This window comes from Triturus cristatus, chromosome 6, assembly GCF_964204655.1.
Source record: "Triturus cristatus chromosome 6, aTriCri1.1, whole genome shotgun sequence".
Lineage (NCBI taxonomy): Eukaryota > Metazoa > Chordata > Amphibia > Caudata > Salamandridae > Triturus > Triturus cristatus.
Window position 1 is genome coordinate 1,303,785,746 of NC_140589.1, and position 21,545 is coordinate 1,303,807,290.

The 21,545-nt window shown below is 40.8% G+C and overlaps 1 protein-coding gene across 4 annotated transcripts in view; it reads left to right on the top strand.

Moving 5' to 3' along the window:
- The window catches only part of UTRN (utrophin), a 1,396,454-nt gene that overhangs the window by 892,391 nt on the left and 482,518 nt on the right, over positions 1 to 21,545 (top strand). For all 4 annotated transcript variants that reach the window (XM_085612275.1, XM_085612279.1, XM_085612276.1 and 1 more), the window contains one exon: positions 13,803 to 13,959. In XM_085612275.1, coding sequence (XP_085468401.1) covers positions 13,803 to 13,959 — 157 coding nt within the window. The remainder of the gene's footprint in view (positions 1 to 13,802; positions 13,960 to 21,545) is intronic.

The following is a 21,545-nucleotide window of genomic DNA, read 5'->3' on the forward strand; positions in this document are numbered from 1 at the left end:
GAAACAATGTGAAACAAGTGAAGCTATGATACACATCTACACAATAAAAACACAAGGGATGACCCTTATTGGAGGTTACACAATCCAATGCAATCTTGATTCCTTGTGTCACAAACATATCAACAACAGCCTATGTGCTCAGAACAGTCAGGAAAGTACTGCCATTCCTACCCTTGGGCAGCCGACAAACAGTGGTCACAGCACTGATATTGTGCAGGCTGGATTATTGCAATGGCCTGTACTTGAATATACAGCAGAGATTTATGAACAAGCTCCAGCTGCTACAAAATGCAGCTGCTAGACTCCTCACGGGCACACCCAAGTTCTCTCCCATCTCCAAGGAATTAAAGAAATTGCACTGGCTCCCTGTAAGAAGTCGAGTGTGTTTTAAATCACTCTGTGTGGTTTTCAAAGCCCTTCAAGGTACAGGCCCAGACTTTTTAAAACAGATGTTCCAGTGGTACACACCGAAAAGGACACTTTGTTCGCTGGGGGCCAAGTTGGTCTCAGTGCCGCACACAAAAAAAAGCTCTGTGGGGTGGCAGAAGCTTTGCCGTTGGTGTGGCGTAAGCCTGGAATGCCCTTCCGTTCCACCTAAGAAATGCCTCGGATCTTCTAGCCTTTAGGAAGGGCTTAAAGACCTGGCTCTTTGCTGAATGGACCTCATTTCCTCCGTGCTTTTGCCTTCAGGATAAATAATTAGTGCCAAGACACCCACGGGTAAACGCTGCGCTTTAGAAATACTATTAACATAACATAAATCTGTTATAGACACTCTCTTCCTTAATGGTGACATTCTGATCAACACAATGATTAATGTGGGTCTCATCAGGACAGCTAATGCTGCCTACCACAACACCCACAAAGTTCGAAGTTAAAGAAAGGCTGTTAAATCGCTCCATGTTGGTACCCTCCTGTCGTGCCTGTGTTTAACATACCTCATTGCCGGGATAATCCTACACGTTGTCAAGGTAGTCAGGTAATCGTGACATCAACTGCTCATTCCAGCGTATACTAGAAAAAATCAATCCATAGCTCCAAACCTATTTAGCCTCCCAAGTGGTTATAGAGGCTTCTTACATATGAGAATGAGGTTATCTTGCAGTAGTGAGTACCAATCCAATAGACCATATTCTCAATTGGTCCAAACCCATTGCCTTCATCATCATCGCCATCACATACTTCTCGTATACATTCTAAGAATCAACATATACTACCCCCAAAAAAAAAAAAACTTGTTAAAAACTGGGTAAACAAAGGGCCATCCACGGCCTTTTAGATTTTGTTAACAATTTCTACAGCCTCATTAAGTCTGTAATAGGTATCCTGAGCTAGAGTAGATTTGTATCCAGCCAACGATAAAGCTACCTGAATGTTGTTGCAGGCCACATATGAAGTTAGTTCATGCCACAGTAAAAATATTACCACCCACACCTGTGTTTTGCCTATAACCCAGTCTCAAACGCCACACTCCACTGATGTGAGTGGAGCTCGGACACTGTAACAAGAAACACTGTAACATAATGTTTACTTGGGGAAAAAAAACTAGTGACAAAGTTCCTTTATTCTATAATCCTTGATAACCAGGTGAGGAAATGTTTCAAAGCCACAAACATATCAATCCAATATATTCTGCTAATTGTTTACATAGTCAGGGCCCCATAACCAGAAACATAGAGTAAAATCGGTTGATGTGGTAGCCAATAGGTAACCAATAGAAAATAAGTATTCAAATATTGCCTATAAGGTATTTGCTACTATGCAATATGATATTGTAGAGTAATAAGTGGTTCTACACATTGAGTTATGGTTCCATGTTGTCGGTTTCCAATTTTTTGTATCCTGTGAAATAAAAGCAGACTAGTTGACCTAAAAGGGGCAATGTTATATATTTGATTTAGTACACACAAAAAAGGGTTTAGAAAGTGAGGTACGGTCGGTAAATGTTGTGCCCTGAGAAAGAGACTCATAGCATATGGAAGCATTAAATATATGTTTTTTGTATGTATGTCTATCAGCATGTGCTATAACATTGTAGAGTAAGAAATTATTCCATATGTTGCGCGGGGTGCTTCATACAGTATCTGAAATCCCGTGAGAAATAACAATTCATACAATAGGCACTACGATGAATTCAGGCCAATACGTTAACAAGTGTTTACAAGCTTTACTGTTATAAGTTGAAGATATAATGGTATATAAATACAGACATTATGCGGGACAGTCAGGTTTACCATTATTGGTGACACATGAACTACTGATTTCAGCCTGGTAAATGGCCTTGACAAGCAACTTACAGTTTATGTATGTTCAGCCAATGTCATTGCCAAAAAGGGCAGTCCCCTAAACAATAAAGTAGTTCACCCTTATCCGGCCTCTTTCAAGACTGTGTGCACGTGTGTGGACAAAGCTCCTGTAGGACAGGTACGTGTGCTGGCAGTCAGAAGGCACCAACTGAGTGTAAGTTCACTTAAAGGTTATAGTCTGAATTTTGTGTTTTGCGCGCTAGCAGTCCTTTTATAAAAAAAAAAAAAAGTGTGGCTGTCCAAGTTTGGCTCAGAAGTCTGGGGCCAGCGCCATCGAATGACAAGAGGTGCCGAATACCAAGACCGCGTGGTCTTAATTCCGTCTCATGGCTCTAATCCATCACCAGAGACTTCTTACCCCTTTATCTAACTCTTTCAGGTTCTTTTTCATCATTACTTTGTTATAGTCACTGGTTTTTTTCTGTCTTTCTCTTTCTCTCCCCTTTTAGTGCTTTGTTACCGGGTGGTGGGGTAAACAAAAGTGCTGGTCTCCAAAGATGAGTGCCGGTGGGCCGCACCTGCAACTACCAGCTCAAATGAAGCACTGGATGCCAGTGATTTCAATTGCATTCTCCAGATTGTGTATATTGAGATGTGTACTCCTAGCATCCTGTGCCGCTTTTACGTAGTTTTCCCCCTCACGACTTCTAGAATCAGCCGCGGACTCGTCAAATGTATCCTTGTTGCCCTTCAGTAGGATAGTAGGGTGTTTCAAGCAGCCTTGGAGCGTCGAGAGGGGAGTGGGTGTATGGTTTATGTTAAAAGATAAGAATACAAGGTCCTAATAAGTTTATATAAATGTATTAATTAGTAGGCACAACGAAAGGAAAACGATAATGACCACTTATTTGAGCTCCTTCAGAATGAAAAAAAACGAAGCAGGTTTTGGCCAGGAAGATGCGACTCAGGAGTGCCTGTGTTTTAATCATGGTGAGCAAAACAAATTTTGAACCTAGTGTCATATCAGAAGCAAAATTATCACCAGCATTAAAAAGGCCCCGTACGTCTTCCATCCTGGAAGGACTCCGTGAAAATGCCTATGCTGGACACGTCCTCACGGTAAAGATAAATAACGGAGATGAAAAGAGATACAGCTTGTGGGATCTTTCTCTTGATTGCCACTGCTCAATGTGAAGACATCTGGTGCTCGGCATGGCTTCCCTCAATTTGTTCTACTTTTTCTGCAGCTACAGAGCTTTTCTTTCCTCGTTGGTAAGGGTTGAAATCTGATGACGCAAAACTCCATGCTCTCGGACAAAACTGGTAGAAACTCGTACTGCATACGTTTTGAGATTTACACATTTGGCTCAGGATCAGCTTTTGACACTGGTTATGCCCTTTTATGATCTGCTCTGAAATTAATTTAGAAGAATTGAAGTTGGTAATTTTGTGTTCGATTGGGCAAAAGATTTGCAACCGTACATAGGTTTTCACTGCAGTCTTCTTTGGGGTGCCATATTATCAGGCCACGCAGGCTTCCAGGCACTGCATGCTTCATAGAAGGCAGATCAACAGGCAAAGGCTCCCACTGGCCCCTGGAATATGTTAAGTTTGGTTCTCCAAACTTTATAGTGGAGCTCAGTCTCAGAGGGATGGATGAACAAGGGCGAACTGCCATCTACTCTTCTTAGTCAGGCAGGAGGCCAGTCTTCAAGATCCAGAACCACGACAAAGTCAGTGATCCCTATTAGGCAGAGGACTGAGAAAAACTATTTCTTTGGGTGCAATTTTTAATTATAACGTGTGCCAACAGTAAACTGACCTGAAACATAACATTCTGTTCTACTATTAAACAGGTGTCTCAGATATAAATTATTAAAAATCTCAACTTCCAGACCACATATTGGATAGCGCCGTCCTACTTAATTTTTCTCTCTGGTGAAACCTTTTAATTTAATTTAACAAAGCATATGCGTGCAGTAATTTCTGTCCAAACCAGCAGTGACAACTGCAGTCACGTTTTCCACAACAGAAGAGTTATCCCTATTTAGGAATCTATAAATTGAATTATACATGTAATTACTATTTATAGAAAACATTATATCATTTGAAGAGGCTTCCTTTTTTTAATGTGCACAGTGACAAATTTGTCAATTTCGCCAAATTTCTGATGAATCCTCTGTTATTGTACGCAACTGTATAATATTCAGCTTCCCCGACAGAAAGTTAAGGACTGAATTTCTTGGAACAGAAGAGGAAAGTATTATTTTCAAATGGTGGCATTTAGATGAATACACCTTCCTGCAGATTTCTCATTTTAAGAATATATCTTCCCAGCGTCAGACTGGTCTGCAAAACGTTTCCTCAACAATAGTTCGGTAGTGCCGCGAGGTGCTGCCACTTGAGATAAGCTGTGGCTCCACCCACCAGACATGACAACATTGGGGTTTCCTAAGTACCAGCTGGTGTCAGATCTTTTTTTATGCACCTCATTTATTGTGTCAAGAGCTCTTTTGGGGGCTAAAGGAAAGAAAATGCTTCAGCTTTTGACTAGGTCAGAAATCTTCTCTGAAGAAATTTGAGGGTCTTTTGAATATGACATCTTTCCTACTCAAGTTGGTCTAAGCCATTCTCATGGGTCAATTCATTACCTTTCCATCCTTCTTCTCTCCTCCTCATTCTACCATCTTCCGAAGCAGCTGGATAGACTTGATCCCAGAGGTGCTGTGTCCAGGTCTAGAGATCACACTCGACACGGCAGAGGGAATTACCAACTTTTTGTGGACTTTGCAGGAGCAAAGAAATGCAAGGCAGTGACAAAATCCATCATGTCTCGTTTTGTCATCTTCTGTTTCAATATCAGTTATGCCTTGGTTAAAAAAAAAAACCTATGCAGGCATTTATGCCCAGTCCACCAGGACTACGGTTGCTTCCACAGCTCTTTCCAGAGGGGTTTTGGTGGCTGATATACGCCTGTAGGCCATGAGGTCACCCCTGCATGTTTTTGCCAAACATTGCTGCCTCACAGCTTAGGCAGGGATTGGTGGGTACTTTGCCTGGGCTGCGTTGCTTGATGTCCTTGTTTAACTAGCACTACCCAATCTCATCTGCCAGGGAGGTATTGTTTCGGACGCATACTTAAGGTAAATAATCTGTGTGAAGATGTGTCCATCAGACGTTATTTAGCTTCAGTTACAATATTTCTGGTGGACACGTTATGTTTCCACGGATGCCTCACTACCTGTTCTCCACCCCTAATGAGTTTGTGGTGCAAATAATACGATTGCAAAGTTTGCAGACATGTTACGTGCTGTAGGTTCTGCAGGAAACATATATCCACCAGAAACATTATTACAGAAGATAGGTAATTTCATCTTTGGGGGTGTCTAAATAAACACGGTTAGCATATTATGGTAGGTCCTGAAAGTGTCTTCCCTGCTCAAGTATGTAGTAACGTAAAAATTGAAGATGACAGGCCAGACTTGATTTGATAGATGGCTGTTTCCATACCTCTGTATACAGATATGTATTATATTTGACTGTGCAATGCTTAGCATAAACCATGATTTGTGCTCACCTTCCCTAAAAAATCCAGTTTGTGACAGTGAAATCCATACATATATTGGTTGTGAGAGGAACAGTCATTTACTCTACTACCTGGGCATTTACTTTACTACATGCGCAGGATTAAATCATTGAAGAATGCTAATCTATTTTTGAGACTTTTGGACAGTTGCAAATGGGTGATCCCATCACAATTTCTGTAATTGATATGAGAATAAAATGATATGTCAAAATGCAATACGAGAATGCAAATGTGCAGTTGACTTCCATGCTTAAACTGCATATAAGTAATTTGCTGCAAGTTCATTTTTACAGGGCAGCCTCTTATGGCATATGCAGAGCTATAACCAAAAGTTGCCCACATATGTTGGAACTAACACCTTTGTGTCAGTTTTAAAGCAAGCAAAGAATCTCTTGAAAGGCTGTATGTATAAAACCATGTTTGCCATCACCCTTCTCTGCATTCGGTAGGAACATTACTATAAATAAGAGCGTTATTTAGGAAAGTAAAAATGCTACCGCCTTTAACAGTAGTTTTGCAGCTTGAATTAACATTGGTTCACGTTTAGTCTAGCCCAGCGGTTTTGACTTCTGAGGACACCCACTGAATCACTACTGAAAGCCAGGAAACCCCAAGCAATTTGTAGGATTTGAACCTTAACACAGAAATTCACAAGAATGCATAAACAAGGACACAACAAACAGATACTCAAATAACGAAACAATTTGTTATTTCTCAACCCCCAAAAATTTACAAAAATCTAAGGCCATTAAATGATACACCCAACAGGTTTTCCTCTACAGCGCATATCCTGAACCTTGAAGGTGCGCTCATATGTGATAATCAAAAAACATCACTAAATTGATATTCTCTTTATGCCATCAAAGGTATTGCTTTGTGCTTAATTCTGGTAGGATGAGATGCTACAGTCAAGGATGTAGCCTCGTAGGTTACTAAGGGAGAAGGTTCATTCAGTTCAGATCAGGTTACAAGTAAATCAGGTAAGGCCCCACCAGGAGCAGCATCCTGCTGCTCAGCCCTTCCCACTCCCAACTGCCCACTCATCCAAGCACAAACACTCTCAGCATTCCAACCATCCAATGACCTCACTCACTGGCTGAGCAGCAGGGCTTGGAACTCTGGGGAGGATTCCAGTCGCCAGTCACAACATGAGATTAGACTGGGTGATAGGCAGAATGTACATTTTAGTTTGAGCAGTTTTACATAGCGCAAATCTTACTCAAGGACACAACAACGCTTCACAAAAAAACAGACATTATTACGTGTTCCTCACCCAATTCTTTGTTGGTATTTTGTGGTAGAGAAGTGCCTTACTAACCGCATTGTTCATCCTCAGAACAACACATAAGAGGCACAGCCTTTCTAAATGTGGGCAGACGTGGAAGAGGTATCGGGTGTTCTGAGTGAACTGGGGCTAAAATATATTGAGATTTGCCCATGACCCGCACAAGTCAATTACATCAGCATTACTGTTCTAACTGAGGCAGGATAATAAGGGCCTAACAACCTGCAGCTTACACAAAGCAGAATGGTAATTGGCCTGATTTTATTTTTGTCCTGCCCCACCTGCACTGTAATTTAAAGTCCATGTGTGATGTGAGTGCGCAGGAGCTTTTCTTTACCCAGCCAATCCAGATGCCTTTATTGGTGAGGGACGGCCAGGGATCTGTGGACCACATCTGAAGAACACATTTTAAGAACCACTGGCCTAGGCTACCCCCCCCAAAATATTGGAGTTTGGCAAACTAGTAACAAAAAGTACACAATCTGGCAGAAACCTATGAGGAGACTGAAAAAAGCAATATGATGATTGTGATGGACAGTGTAAGCTTTGAGTTCTGTCCACACAAAATAGACCAAAAATACTTGAAAGGGCTAAGTGCTTGTGTCTATAGGTCTAATTCTTTGAAATGTCCACCACCTAGTAAAAAACAAAAATCTAAAGAACAATTATTACTAAAAATGCATTTACAAATACCTTCTGTCCTTCAAATCATATTCACTGCCTTTATGCCGTTTGTACTTACTGGCAGCTTCTAATATGCTAGTTTTATGCACCTTCTGAAGTGGCTTCAGAAGGCGTGTAGTGGCTTACAAATCACAGAAGATAATAGTAATATTGTTCATAAATGAGAGACTCAATCACCTGTCTTAAAATAAGGATATATATTTCCCATCCTGTAAGCAGAAACATTTAAGATGATCATTGAATTAAACTGAATTGAAGCCATGCACTAGATTGGTATGGTATAGGGAGAAGATGTTTTGTCCATATTCCATGTTAATTACCGTGTGTTCAAATTGTGTTTTTTAATATGTGTAGTTATAGCATAGTATGTGGATGTGAGTGGAAAGGGTGGTGCTGAAAGGCTGAATATAATTAAATCATAAAGTGTTTCTTTACTGTTAAACAGGCTCCCCTCGTCTTCTCTGCCTTCCAAAGTCACCAAGAAACAAAATGCACTAGAAGAGAATCCCTGTGCTTAGTAGTGTACACATTTTTCACTGCCACTGTGTTTACAGTGAGTTAAACATTTTTATAGGTAAATAGTGCAGGGCAGTTATTCCGCAAGGCATCATTTCTTTCAAACCTGAACTCTTAAACATCTTTTCTGCAGGGAAGTGCTTTGCTATTGTTTCTAATCTTCAGAAGGGATCCTTAATCAATAACAAATAACACAGAAATATAATTTTCCAAATTTCACACTAGCTTCACAGTGTTTCTGAATGAGTTCCCCATAATTTGCATTATTTGCTTTATCATTTATAATGAATATTAAACAGATTATTGAATTGGTAGTGGATGCACAGTAAATGAATGAATAATTGTATTGTCCAGTTAATTAAAACTTACAATTAAATCATATAAAATAAAACATTTCATTTAAAACCACATTACACATCTAGATGCCCTTCTGTGCAATACAAAAGTCACTGACAATGCCTGTTTATAACTATGGTCTTAGAGGCACACTAAGTTAAAGTGCTTTGTGCTTTAGGAAGAGAGTTGCAAAAGTAGGCTCATATGGACAGGGAGCAATCAAGAAGCATAACCGATACATGCTGCATACAAGGACTTCAAGCTCAAAAAGTACTTCATGCTCTTACTGGTTGTAGTGCTTGGTTAGAAAGGTCATAAAGAACAGAGTGCAAGCCGAAGTAATAGCCAGTGACATCCATGTTCTTAAGGACGCTCAAGGATAAAATGTTTGGTGCATTAGCGGGCTACAGGATTAGACTGAGGACAGCAAGAAACAATCGCGGACTCAATAACCGTAAGATCCAAGATCTTATAGACATACAACAAAAAAAGTACACAATGCATTAACAAGCAACTGGCTACAGGATTAGACTGAGGACAGCAAGTAACAATCAGGGACTCCATAACCGTAAGAACCAAGATCTTATAGACATACAACAATAAAGTACACAATGCATTAACAAGCAACTGGCTACAGGATTAGACTGAGGACAGCAAGTAATAATCAGGGACTCAACAACCGTAAGAACCAAGATCTTATAGACATACAACAATAAAGTACACAATGCGTTAACAAACAACTGGCTACAGGATTAGACTGAGGACAACAAGGACCAATCAGGGGCTCACTCACTGTAAGAACCAAGATGTTATAGTCATTGAGGTCCCCAATTGTCACTTGTGGTCCTCGGTCTAATCCTGTAGCTGTAGCTTGTTAATGCATTGTGTTCAAAGTATTCTTTTACAGTTCCACAGAGTTGATGAATCTTCATAAGGTTTTTTAATGATCCTTATTCAAGATTTAAATCGTTTTTGAAGTTTAGAATACAATTCAATAGGTAGTCCTGATGTGTGTCATAATTGAATAATATAGAAACTTCTATTTCCAAATATTTTGCCATTTGAACCGATTATGCTTTATCACACATAATCTTTGAAAAAAGCAAGGATAACACTATTACTCAGGAAAGGTGAGGTAAGCCAGTCGCCTTCGGGTCACTCTGTTGATATGCCTGTCAACACCTTGTGTTCAACATTGGTTAGAGTGCCTCCTATGTAGCTGGCAACGGTTGAGGTCGATGGTGAGGACATAAGTGGGAACCCTGAGAAGAGGGTTATTTCCAGTTACACGTTTGCTTTTATGAATTTTTAAGCCCTTTCAATCAATTTCTTCCTTGGTCAAAAAGAGTTTGGCAACACCAGCAGCTTCTTTTTCCTGACAGCTGCAGCATAGGTGTGCCCAGGATTGGAATTTGGTCACTTATTTGTAAACCAAACACATTTTGAAAGTCCATGTGTGATCTGGAAATTTACAATATCTTAATTCCTTCCCTCAATCTTGCAGCTGTGAAGCAAGTATTTACACCAAGCCCTATCTTAAATGTTGTTTGTGAATTCTGAGCCTCAACATGCAATCTGATACAGAAATATTAAGTAATGGATTCATCACAATAGTATCTTTTATTCTGAATTTTTTTTAAGTGTTCCCTTTTTAGGTCGAAGCCTATCGGACAGCACAGCTGTTTGGTTTCCTAAAGCCATCCTTTGAATATTCAGACAGCTGATCTAGGAATGCATTCTGCCCGTTGCTTGCCATTGGCTTTGTGGTTTATAATTCACATTTTCTGGCTTTCTATTTGCTGGCTTTATTTGCTTTAGGTTGTCCAGCTTGAGTTTGTACCTCCCACTGCCCAAACCTTGTTTACTGTATTCTTTCACTAACTCGCTTTCTGTAAACAGGCCTTTAAAATTTGTTCTTACCTTGTCATATTTTCTGTGCATTCAAAGACAGAGGCCAAACGTCAAGCTGCTTTCTCTTCCGAGGGAGCTTGGTGTTTTCTTTTCTTTGTCTGACTTCAAAGTGAGAGAATTTATGTAACAATACTGCTGAGTATCCATGTAAGAGGAGAGGGTGTAGGATGTTTTATCTCTAACACACACACACAAAAAAAATACCTGTGCTGGTGTTTCTGAATATATCAGAATTAGTACAAACAAAGCACTTATTTTTGTAATTCAGAAGTGTGGTGGAAACAAATACTTTAATATGATCAAAACACATCAATACACTAGGTGATGACATTTGCACACATTGTGTGCAGTAAATCGTATTTCCGTGCAAATGTAATGGCCTTTTCAATTGAAAATGTGCTGTCTGTAATGGCAGTGCGCAACCACACCATGCATACGCCACGCTACTCCACTCCACTCCCTTCCACTCTATGCCACACCACTCCATTCAATGACACTCCACTCCAATATACGACATGCCACTCCACGCTAAGACACTCTGACATGCTACGCCACTTGACTCCATGCTACTCCAATCTACACCACTCACTCCATGACATAACACTCCTCTCTACGCCCCTCCACACACCCCACGCCATTTTACCCCACTCCAATCTACCCCACTCCAGTGTATCCCACTTCACTCCACGGCACCCCAATCTACTCTTCCCCACTTCGCTACAATCTACACCAAAATGTTGCACTCCAATCTACCCCACTCCACCCAATCTGTACCACTCCACTCCAATCTATCACACTTTAATCTGCCCCACTCTATCCAATCGACCCCAGTTCCCTCCACTACAGTCCAATCTACCCCACTCCAATCTGCCCCACTGCACTCTACTCAAATCTACCCCATTCCAATGTACCCCAGTACAACCCACTCCACTCCAATCTACCTGACTACACACCAATCTACCCCACAACACCCCACTCCACTCCACCCCAGTCTACTGCACTTCACTCTTCACCAGTCTCACTCCATTCCACTCGAAGCTATCCAATTCCAATTCCACTCCACTAAACTCCATTCTACCCCACGCCACCCTAACCCAATGTGACCTCCTTTGTGGTCACCACCTTTCTTCTTTGTGTCCCACACCTTCCTCCCTTATGTCCTTTTCATTTCCAAAAAGGGACTTGACATTTTTTTAATTACATTTTTGGGTGCGTTTATGTAGCGCAAACTCAATAACAAAGGCAATGGATTGCGTTACATGAGCACCACTTACATAACACATGTACACTTTTATTTCATTTTTAAAACATGTTGCACAGCTGCGATAGAAGTTGTACAACATGGTGTAAAGTAAAAAAAGAAGCGCTATGACACGGTGCACTTTGACCGCGCAACAGGGCTTCTTTTTAATTTTTGTGTTTTTTACAGTATGTCATGCTGCCAAGCAGCTTGTGCTGCTGTGTGACATGTCTTAAAAAACAAGGCTTGACCCGTAGTCTAATATATGCTGGTGATGTCACAGTTCTGCAGTATTGGAACTAACACATAAATTGCCACATCTGCATATTTGATATTTGGCAGTATAACCGCATTTGCTGTAGATGTGTTGAAACTCCATAGACCATGATAGCATATGGTGTACATACATCAGATTTCCTACATTATACATCCATCAGATTTAAGTTGTTAAACTGATGGAAATATCACATGAAAATACCAGTACATAAAGGTATGTGGTAAACACTTCCAATACCCTGAAGCCCTATGATGCAATATTGGAGTGCTTTACATGATCACTACTTACATTTCACAGGGGCACTTTCATTTCTAAAACGTTGCACAGCAGCGCTAGCTGCTGTGCAACATGGCTGAAAGTAAAAAAAAAAAATTAAAAGCACTATGACGTGGCCAGTGCTGACCATGTCATAGGGCTTTTAAAAAACTTTAAGCTATGCTGCACAGCAGCTCGTGCTGCTGTGTAACATGTTTAACAAAACATTGACAATTCCAAGAGTAATTTGCAGAGGCAAAGCCTCTTGGCTTTGCCAATGCTTGTTACACTAGTAATAGAAATGACGACCGTGCGGCTCTACTCATGCTGTAGTTTATTTTTATTTTAAGGAATCAATAACATAAATTTTTGAATGTATACAGTTGTTTAGGAACGTGGTGGCAGTCACTGATTCCAGGTCATCCATTCTTGGCGTCAGCAGAATGAGCATACTGATTTGACATCACCTCTCAAAGTTTGCACCAGAGCAGGAAATTGTATTAATAGAAGTAGATTTGTGTTGTAATTCTTATTTATTTCTCAAGTGAAACAGATAACCTCAGGTAGGGCATACCAACAGACTAATGTCTTAATCATATGAATTGTTGAAGAAAACTCCAGGGCATCACTTGGAGCTGACAGACCTTGAGTGGGAGACACTTCTCTGAGAGTCTGTTTGATTTTGTTTGTTCTTAGAAGGGTGTGGGAAGGACATGTGGTTGGGCCAGCCCCGCTGCAGTCCAATCTTATCAACCTCTCATGATTAATGAAAATCTACATGTTGCGTGGATTAGGTGAAATTTGTGAAGTAATTTCAGTAGAAAGCTTTGATTTTTTTTTTTAATGTACCGGAGAAGATCCTTAGAGGTATAGGATGGAACTCTAGCCTTTAGGCCATCCTGAGTCTAACACAGTACATGCTATATGTTTCCCCACCATCTCCCAATGTAGATGCTCTTCCTTGAGCCCCCGCCTCCTATCTTACACCCCTAATCTCTTTAGCTACCCCCTCTTTGGTGCTCCTCTCCTACGCTTTTAGTTGCAAATGCCATATTTGTAGTCAACCCCAGTGCTCGAGCTCCTTCCTGGTTGAGAAGGGGTTGGCGCTTATGGGGAAGAAATGCCTGACTTTTCCAAGAACTTCAAGAAAAGTCGACTAACCTGGAGGACTGCAAACCGAGAAGTGTAGTATGTGACCCTCCATTTCTGAGGCATACATTTTTTGTTTCTTTTTGGTGGGGAATAATGCAGTTCTTTGGTTTCTTTAGTCGTCCTTGAGTGACAAATATCACTGTTATTTGTTTTCAAATGCTAATGCTTTGTAAATTGTGAAAAGCAGTAGATTTGGGTATTTATAAAAATCAAAATTAAAAAAACACTCAAATTGGTCCTCATTGTCAAAAGTGACCCAGATCTGTTTGAACACTCCATTAAGCTCTTGGGCTACCTCTTTGTCTCGGTATCAGGTCCCACCTGGAGGCCGGCGCTGAGAAGTGGAACCGTCTGTTGGCAATGCTGGAGGAGCTTATCCGGTGGCTGAACATGAAGGACCAGGAGCTGAAAAAACAAATGCCCGTGGCGGGGGATGTACCAGCTGTGCAGCAACAACATGACCACTGCAAAGTAAGTTGGCCACGCCCTGCCCTGCAGGTTTTCTAAGCATGCAGATTCTGTCCACAGGTGTGTTATGATTAGAATATTTATGGTATTTATTTTTTTAACATTTCCGTGTATATTCATCCATATTCATTTTTTGGCCATTTTATTGGTATTTAACCATATTTATTTTATGTTTTGAGAATAAATGGAGTCGTAAAATGGTATATTTCCACATTTAATTGATAAAGATGCACTCTAACTATGAGGCCTGTTGCAATTTAACTAATTAAGCAGCCAAATATAACAAAAAACGACATCGACAGGTACATATTACCATTATATACAAATATATGTCAACATATACCTGTATTTTAGGGAATCTCATCCTGTTTTCAAATCACCTGGGTGTCTATCTACTTAGCAGTTGGTCCTGAATTTATGACGAACAACAAGGAGAGTCACATACAAGAAGCACAATTTCCTGTATTTTACTGCTTTTAAAAATAAATACAGTTACTAGACTCTAACCCAGAAAAGGCATTGTCCCTTACATATAGGAAGATTGTTAACAATTCACCCGACCCCCTGGGGGTGCTGCGAGAAGCCTGGGAGACTGACATCGGCCTACTGGAAGACATAGATTGGATAGAGGCCATACAAAGCCCAAGAGAGGTAGCAGTGAGAGTGAGATTTAGGCTGGTACAGTTAAGGATCCTCCATAGGTCCTACTCTACGAGTATTCTGATGCATAAGCTAGGGTGCACTCACATAGATAGATGCATGCGGGGCTGCGACCAAAGGGGTACCTTCTTTCACATCATGTGGGAGTGTCCACTTATACAACAATACTGGGGAAAAGTAATACGAGTGATGTCAGAGGTCCTGGGGCAAGAAATTCCCATAGATACCAGATGGCACATACTGTGTGTAACGGGGGAACAGACATGTCCGAAATACCAGAAGATTTGGCTAATTGTGGCGGCAATGGTGGGTAAGAGGAACATTGCCAGGGCGTGGGGAGCTGCCCTTCCCCCAAAGGTGGATCAATGGAAGGCCGGCCTAGATTGGTGTCGTGCCGCAGAAAAAGTAGTATACGAGAGAAGGGGTTGCCCTAGGAAATGGGAGAAAATATGGCACCAATGGGAGACATATAGGGGTCTATGAGGTGGGGAAGGGCAGAGAGGGAGGATAACGGGCTCGATACCAGGTGGTGAAAGAGATATTAACCACAAGAGAGGTCAGGGAGATGATACCTGAAATATCTGGTGCATCAGTAGACCAAGGAATTGGACATGTATGTTTTGGTGTCTATATCATCAACTGTCCGTGGATATTGTACTGTATACTGCAAACGATGTATGTGTAATAAAAAGATTTGTTAAAAAAAAAAAAGAAATACAGACTTGAAATAGATTGTTTTCTGTCTGTATTTATCTGTAAAAATCAGTAAAAATGGAAAACTGGAAGCCACAGTTATGATGAAGGAGAATCTGCTGAAGTGTCTTTATTTGAGGGCTGTGTTTGAAGACCTCGAGTTGGGCAGACCAGCCATGAAACCAGGACAGCCAGACACGCTTCTACTTTAAAAAGGTCGTTGGATTTGAGAGGTGCATTTGGACATAAAACCACTTTGACACTTAACAATAAATCTTCTGCAGTCCTTTCCCACACATAATAATTTTATTTAGAACAAATCAATACGCTTCTGCTTAGTAGGCTTTTTTGGTGATGCCCTCTAAATGCTTTGTTTCAAGGTCACTTAAGAGACATGTTTATTGCACAATCTATCTGTGTTCTTTTGGCCTCAATGTGCAGTTTCGCCCGACTTTTGCTTACTCCATTTTATTGTTTCCACTGGCCTCGCCCTGTGGCTGGTCAGGGCATCGCGTCCTTTCTCAAGAACAGTTCTCATCGTCATTTGTCAGAAATCCTGGCCTGGTGGCCGCTGAGTGACTTGCTTGTTTTCTATAAGCTGCAGCACAGCAGGAAGCCTGACAGGCAGGTGAATGTCACAGAGAAATGATTTATGCCTCAGTCACAGAAGACCTTGGGAAATGAACTGTAACTTGCAGGTTCTTTGGTTGGACTGTTAAATTAACATTCTCCGCATACAATTTCAGTTACTAACAGCCTCATGCATCAAGCCAAAATCCAGTCGGTAAAATACCGAATCGCTAATAACACCCGTTAGCGAGTAAATAAAACCTAATCCCAATGCATCAACCCAAATACAAAAATCGCTATTTAAGGAATCCTTAAATAGCGATTCCTTAAATTGCGATTGCATTTAAGGAATCCCAAATTGAGATTCCTTAAATGCAATGCATGAAAGTTAAAAAATTAGCGAATTCGCTAATAGGGGGAGCAAATTACCATGAAGATGAACTGCATGGTAATTTGCTAAAAGTTTGAAAAATGCACTTTTGTGCATTTTTCAAAGTTTCATGTTGCGCACACACATGCCCTTAGAGCATGTGTGTGTGCAACATATGTGCACATATCAATTTCAGGGGTGCAATAGGGTGTCATTTTGACACCCTTGCACCCTTGAAATTGCATGAGCAATTTGCGAGAACCTACTGGTACTCGCAATTTGCTCATGCAATCTCCAATTCATTCCTATGGGCCTGGAGGCCCATAGGAATGATTGGGACGGCATTCCTTAATTGCTACTCGCAATTTGCTAGTCGCAATTAAGGAAAGTTAAGGAATCGCTATTTGAATAGCGATTCCTACATGCATAGCCTTTTGCTATTCCTTATTAGCGATTGCTTATTTTTCGCTAATAAGGAATCGCAAATGGCATTGTTGATGCATGTGCCCCATAGTCGCTTCGTTTTTCCCAGCTTTTTTTATACAATGACATATGGTTTAAAAAGTGGCAGAGTGTTTTATTTTCTCCATTTTGTTTTCCTGCGGCATCAACATTGTGACACATTGTTTTCTGCGGAGTACCACAAGGCTCCAGTGCATCTGCACCATAAACATCTAGGTAAAGCCCCTCGTGGATCTGTTCTGTACCCACCCCTTCCATTTCACTCCTGAGTGAGGGCACAGAATTATATCTCCAGGCACTGACCTGCCCAAGCTACTTGAAGCCATAATCTAATACCTTAAAGTTATTGGAGGCATGGATGGGACAAATCGCCTCAAACTACATGGCTAAAACAAATCCTAGTTTGGGCGCCCAGCACACCACTTCAAACAGATTGAGACCCTATCCCCACCCAATACCTTCTTTAAAGCCTGTTTCCATCAAAACCAACATGCGAAATCTGGAGTCTGTTGGATGCTAATCTCGGCCTGAATTTATAGGTAAAGTTGTCAAAGCGCCTCTCTACCAAGCCACACTTTTGACTGACGCCGTCACTGTCATCACCCTCACCACCACCTCTTGGTAGTAGGAGCTATTAAGATTTGAGTATTTTACCTCTTTATACATTGCCCTACCAGCCCACCAAATAAAAGGCTGGGAAAATTGCTAACTGGCTTTCAGCCTGCCTCATATAAAATGAACCATAAGCCGCCCGCCATTAGGAGGCTACAACGGCTCCTAATAAAGCACATATTCACATTCAAGACCCGCTGTCTCAGATATAAATGTGTCAAAGGCACAGCACAATACCTACTAGCAAATATTGTTCAATACTCGACCCCACACACCTTTGTAGTCAGCACAGGAGTTCTCCTGGTCTCTTTCAGAACCAGATGCAAAGAGCGGTGACTGATGCTTCTCAGTGACAGTCAATCACCTCTGGAAATCCACAAGTTCCCATTACTAATGCATTCAAGAAGACAACTTAAGACACACATGATCTACCCCATCAATCAAACCACGATGTCTGCTGCCCTTATATGCTGTCTAACATGCAATGCTAATGTCTGCTGGTCTGAGTCACTGTAACAATGCCCATAAGCATGTAGCCATATCCATCCTGTCCACGTGTATGACTTGTCAACTGGACATAGTGTAATCAAAACGGAACAGTTCATCATCAATTAAATGTAGCCTCCTTCACTGTGTATGTGCTGCCATCCCTCAATAACTAGAAGCAATTGAGTGTTTCATTTTCTACAATACCAGCAAAATAAACCTAAGCGGGATGACTGTGTCTGTCGTTTTGCCTTTCCTTTTTCCCCACAGACCTATGCGGACACTAGCATCTTCACTGAGACATCATTCCATGGATGGTCATCCAGAATAAGGATTTGCTTGTAAACCCCTCACACTATGTTGTGTCTGTTCCGTTTTTATTTTGACTGGGCTGGTTTTTTAAAATATGGTCTGGTGATTTTAATCTGGATACTAGGGCTTTAATAATGGGCTTTTCAATAAGCGGGCGCACTGTATGTTGGAGCATTAGGTCTGTGTTGTTTTATGGAAGGCTGGGGCTTCCGCTATGTTTCCTTAGGGTTTTTTGAACGAAGGTTAATGGGCTTGCAATACACACCATCTGCAAAGACAATGGAAATTTTCCTTATCAGGCATGTATCAGCCAATGTACCTTTCGGTGAATTGTTATTGGTTTTGCGGCTCGTGGTACTGCCTGATTCCCGATTGGTGCATTCTGAAGGAATTCAGCACCTGATTGGTTGGATCATCCTTGGAAGCTTCAAAAATGTGTGAGTCAGCAGACAAGTCAGGAAGAAATTGTGTTATGTTGCAGAATCAAGTGGAGGTAATTGCCGACAATTCTAAAGGATGCTTTGGAGTGCAGCTGTGGGGTATATCGGAGAGAGATTTAAGAAAATAAACCACCTCAAGATGCCCTACTTCGAAGTTCAAGACAGCAGTGCAATGGGAGATAGCTACCTAAATTTACTGCCACGAGCTGCTGGCATGTTCAAGCCACTTTCACTGGCCATATAAATGATGGCGCCTTGCAAAATGTTTAACCAGTGCTTAGCAGAACATTATGTACCTGGGCGAGAGGGAACCAACTCTTATGTTTGCGAGGTAGCACCCAATTCTTCTTTATTTGAAATTAGGGTCAGCAGCTAAATATCTCCTGTAGAGAAGATATTCAGGTTGCATTTCATTATTTGAGAGGTTCACCAGTAGGAAAATTCCACTCTGCAATGTTGGGCAGTATACCATTTGTCACCTTCTTATGCCCATGTTTTTTATAAAACTGCAATGTGTTAGACTACACTCTCCTCAAGAAAGAGGGCAGAGTGTTTGAGGTCCAAGACCTAAGCATCATGACCACTGAGAGTGAATCCTCATAGGTAAGAAACCGAAAGGAAATTAAACTGCTATACACAAACACAGCTATTCTAAGGCTGCATTAAGTTTAGCCAGTTATTGTGATTTAAACGATATACACTCTAGATTAGAACAAGGTTTCCCAAACCAAGGGTCGTGACGCACTTGTAGTCGGTAAAGTGGGCGCATTTAAATTCTGTGTTTAACTTGTCACATTTGTCGATGCTTTAAAGACAGAGGTCAAATTTCAGGTTATGTCTTCTGATAAATTGCTACAGGATTGGTGTTTACTTTTCTTTCCCTGACTGCAAAGTGAGAGGAGTTTTTAATGTGAATTACATGACATTCTTGCTGGAGTCCAGGGAATGTGAAAGGAAAAGGCTCTGGGATATCTTGTTTTTGCAACACACAACAAAATGTAAATACCTGTAAATGAACAAAAATGATCACTTTTTTATGTAAATCCTGAAATGTGCCGGAAACACATTTTAATAGGATCAAAACAAATCAAGACACTACTTGGTGATGCTCAAATTATAAATATTCCCACAAAAACTCGATTTCCACACATTATCATTTGAGCGCTTTATAGTTTTAGCAGGAAAACTGTATGTCTGTGTAAGGTTAGTGGCCATTTCAATAGAAAATGTGCTGTCTGAATGACGGTGCACTACCAAACAAAGCTTTTGTTACATTAAAATATTGCCCCTCCTCATGTCCATTAAAGGTAGGCGGGTCGCAAAAGATTGTCAATCTAAAAAGTGGGTCATGGTTCTAAAACGTTTGGGAACCACTGCTTTAGAAGCTTAATTTAAAAAAAGAGGCAATAGAGAGGAGGCACTCACTGAAACTGCTGCTTCCACGGTTGTTAGATTGTCAATTGGTGTTCTCTGCTACTCCTGGGAATATCCTTAGTACCCATATGACTTATGTAAATAGAGGTGGCATAAACCACCTCCTTTACAGAACACAGCATTAATAAGTCTTGGGTGATTTCATCCCCAAAGTGTCATTAATTCACGAGAAAACAAAGATTCTTGCATATTGTGCTATTCATCTATTATTCTTAATAGTTGTAGCCTTTCAAGTCAAGAAATGTAGCTATTCCTTCCATCAGACCCATGTTTCTTGATGTATAGTCAAATTATGTTTAGCCACTATTGGCCCTTCTTGGCCTATGGCTTTCTCAAGGCTTAGGATTGCGGTTACATTCTGACAGTAATTGGTTGTTGTTGTTGCCACGTGTAACCGAAGCCCTCTTGTGGTTTGTTTCTTTGTCGCTGTGCCATCTGGAGTCTATTTTGCCTTTGCCGTTTATCCTAGCCTCAAAGCATTGCACATTTCTGTGCATATGTTGGGTAGATATCAAATGTTTACAATTCCTGCACCGATGGGAAAGCTCCATCCTTCTTTTATGTTGATAAATAAAAAGTGAGTATACACTGGCTTTGGTGACAGTTTTTCTCTGAACTATGATTGCTGGCCCCATAGTTTGACTGTTTTGGTTGCTGGACCAACTGTTAGTCAATAAAAAAAACTACTAGGTGCATGCCTTTAATTAGGAGTATGTAAACCACCGCAGTTTACTCGGGAGCATACTTCTCGGAGCATACCCACATCTGTTCAGTTCTAAAGCCTGCAGAGCTCATGTCATCTATCCCATTAATTTTCAGGTGCTCGAATCTATGATTGAATCCCATCACATTATACAGGCTGGTGGGGAACTAGAAGCTTCAACAAACTTTACAACCCTCTAGAAAAGGAAAAGTGTTCCACATTTCTATGTCAAAGTACTTCCCAAGGTTTAGTCTATCAGACAGCCAGTAATAGTAAAATAATGCTGTATGCTAGAGGAAACCAGCCCTCAGACCTGTAGCATTTGAGGAAACCAACCCCCTTGTAAACTTTGAGGAAACCCTTTTTCTTGTAACCTTTAAGGACAGCAACCTCTAGGTAATATTTGAAGAAGAAAGACTCCCCTTCAGTAGTTTGACAAAACCAGCCCCATCCCCTCTTTTAAAGTTTGAGGAAACCAGACCGCTCCAACATTTGTGTGAAACCAGTCCCCATTTTAAAGTTTGAGAACATCAGCCCCCCTCCAGTGTTTGAGGAAACCAGCTCATTCACAGAAAACCCAAGTAAAGTACAATCGTGGTTATGAATTTAAAACCCCTCAACAAATGAAATTTGCAAGTTACGGTTGGGACCACAATCCCTAACTCGCACAACAGCCATAACAACCATTGTACGCAGATCAAAAACAATGCTTATGAGCTCACGATATCTACACAAGTAAATGACTTCACCTTAAAGAAAATATAAGAAAATAACACAGTCAAATCAATAAATAATATTTATTCATAGTCCCCTCTTTTTTAATTAATCCTTATCCTTCTGACTCTCA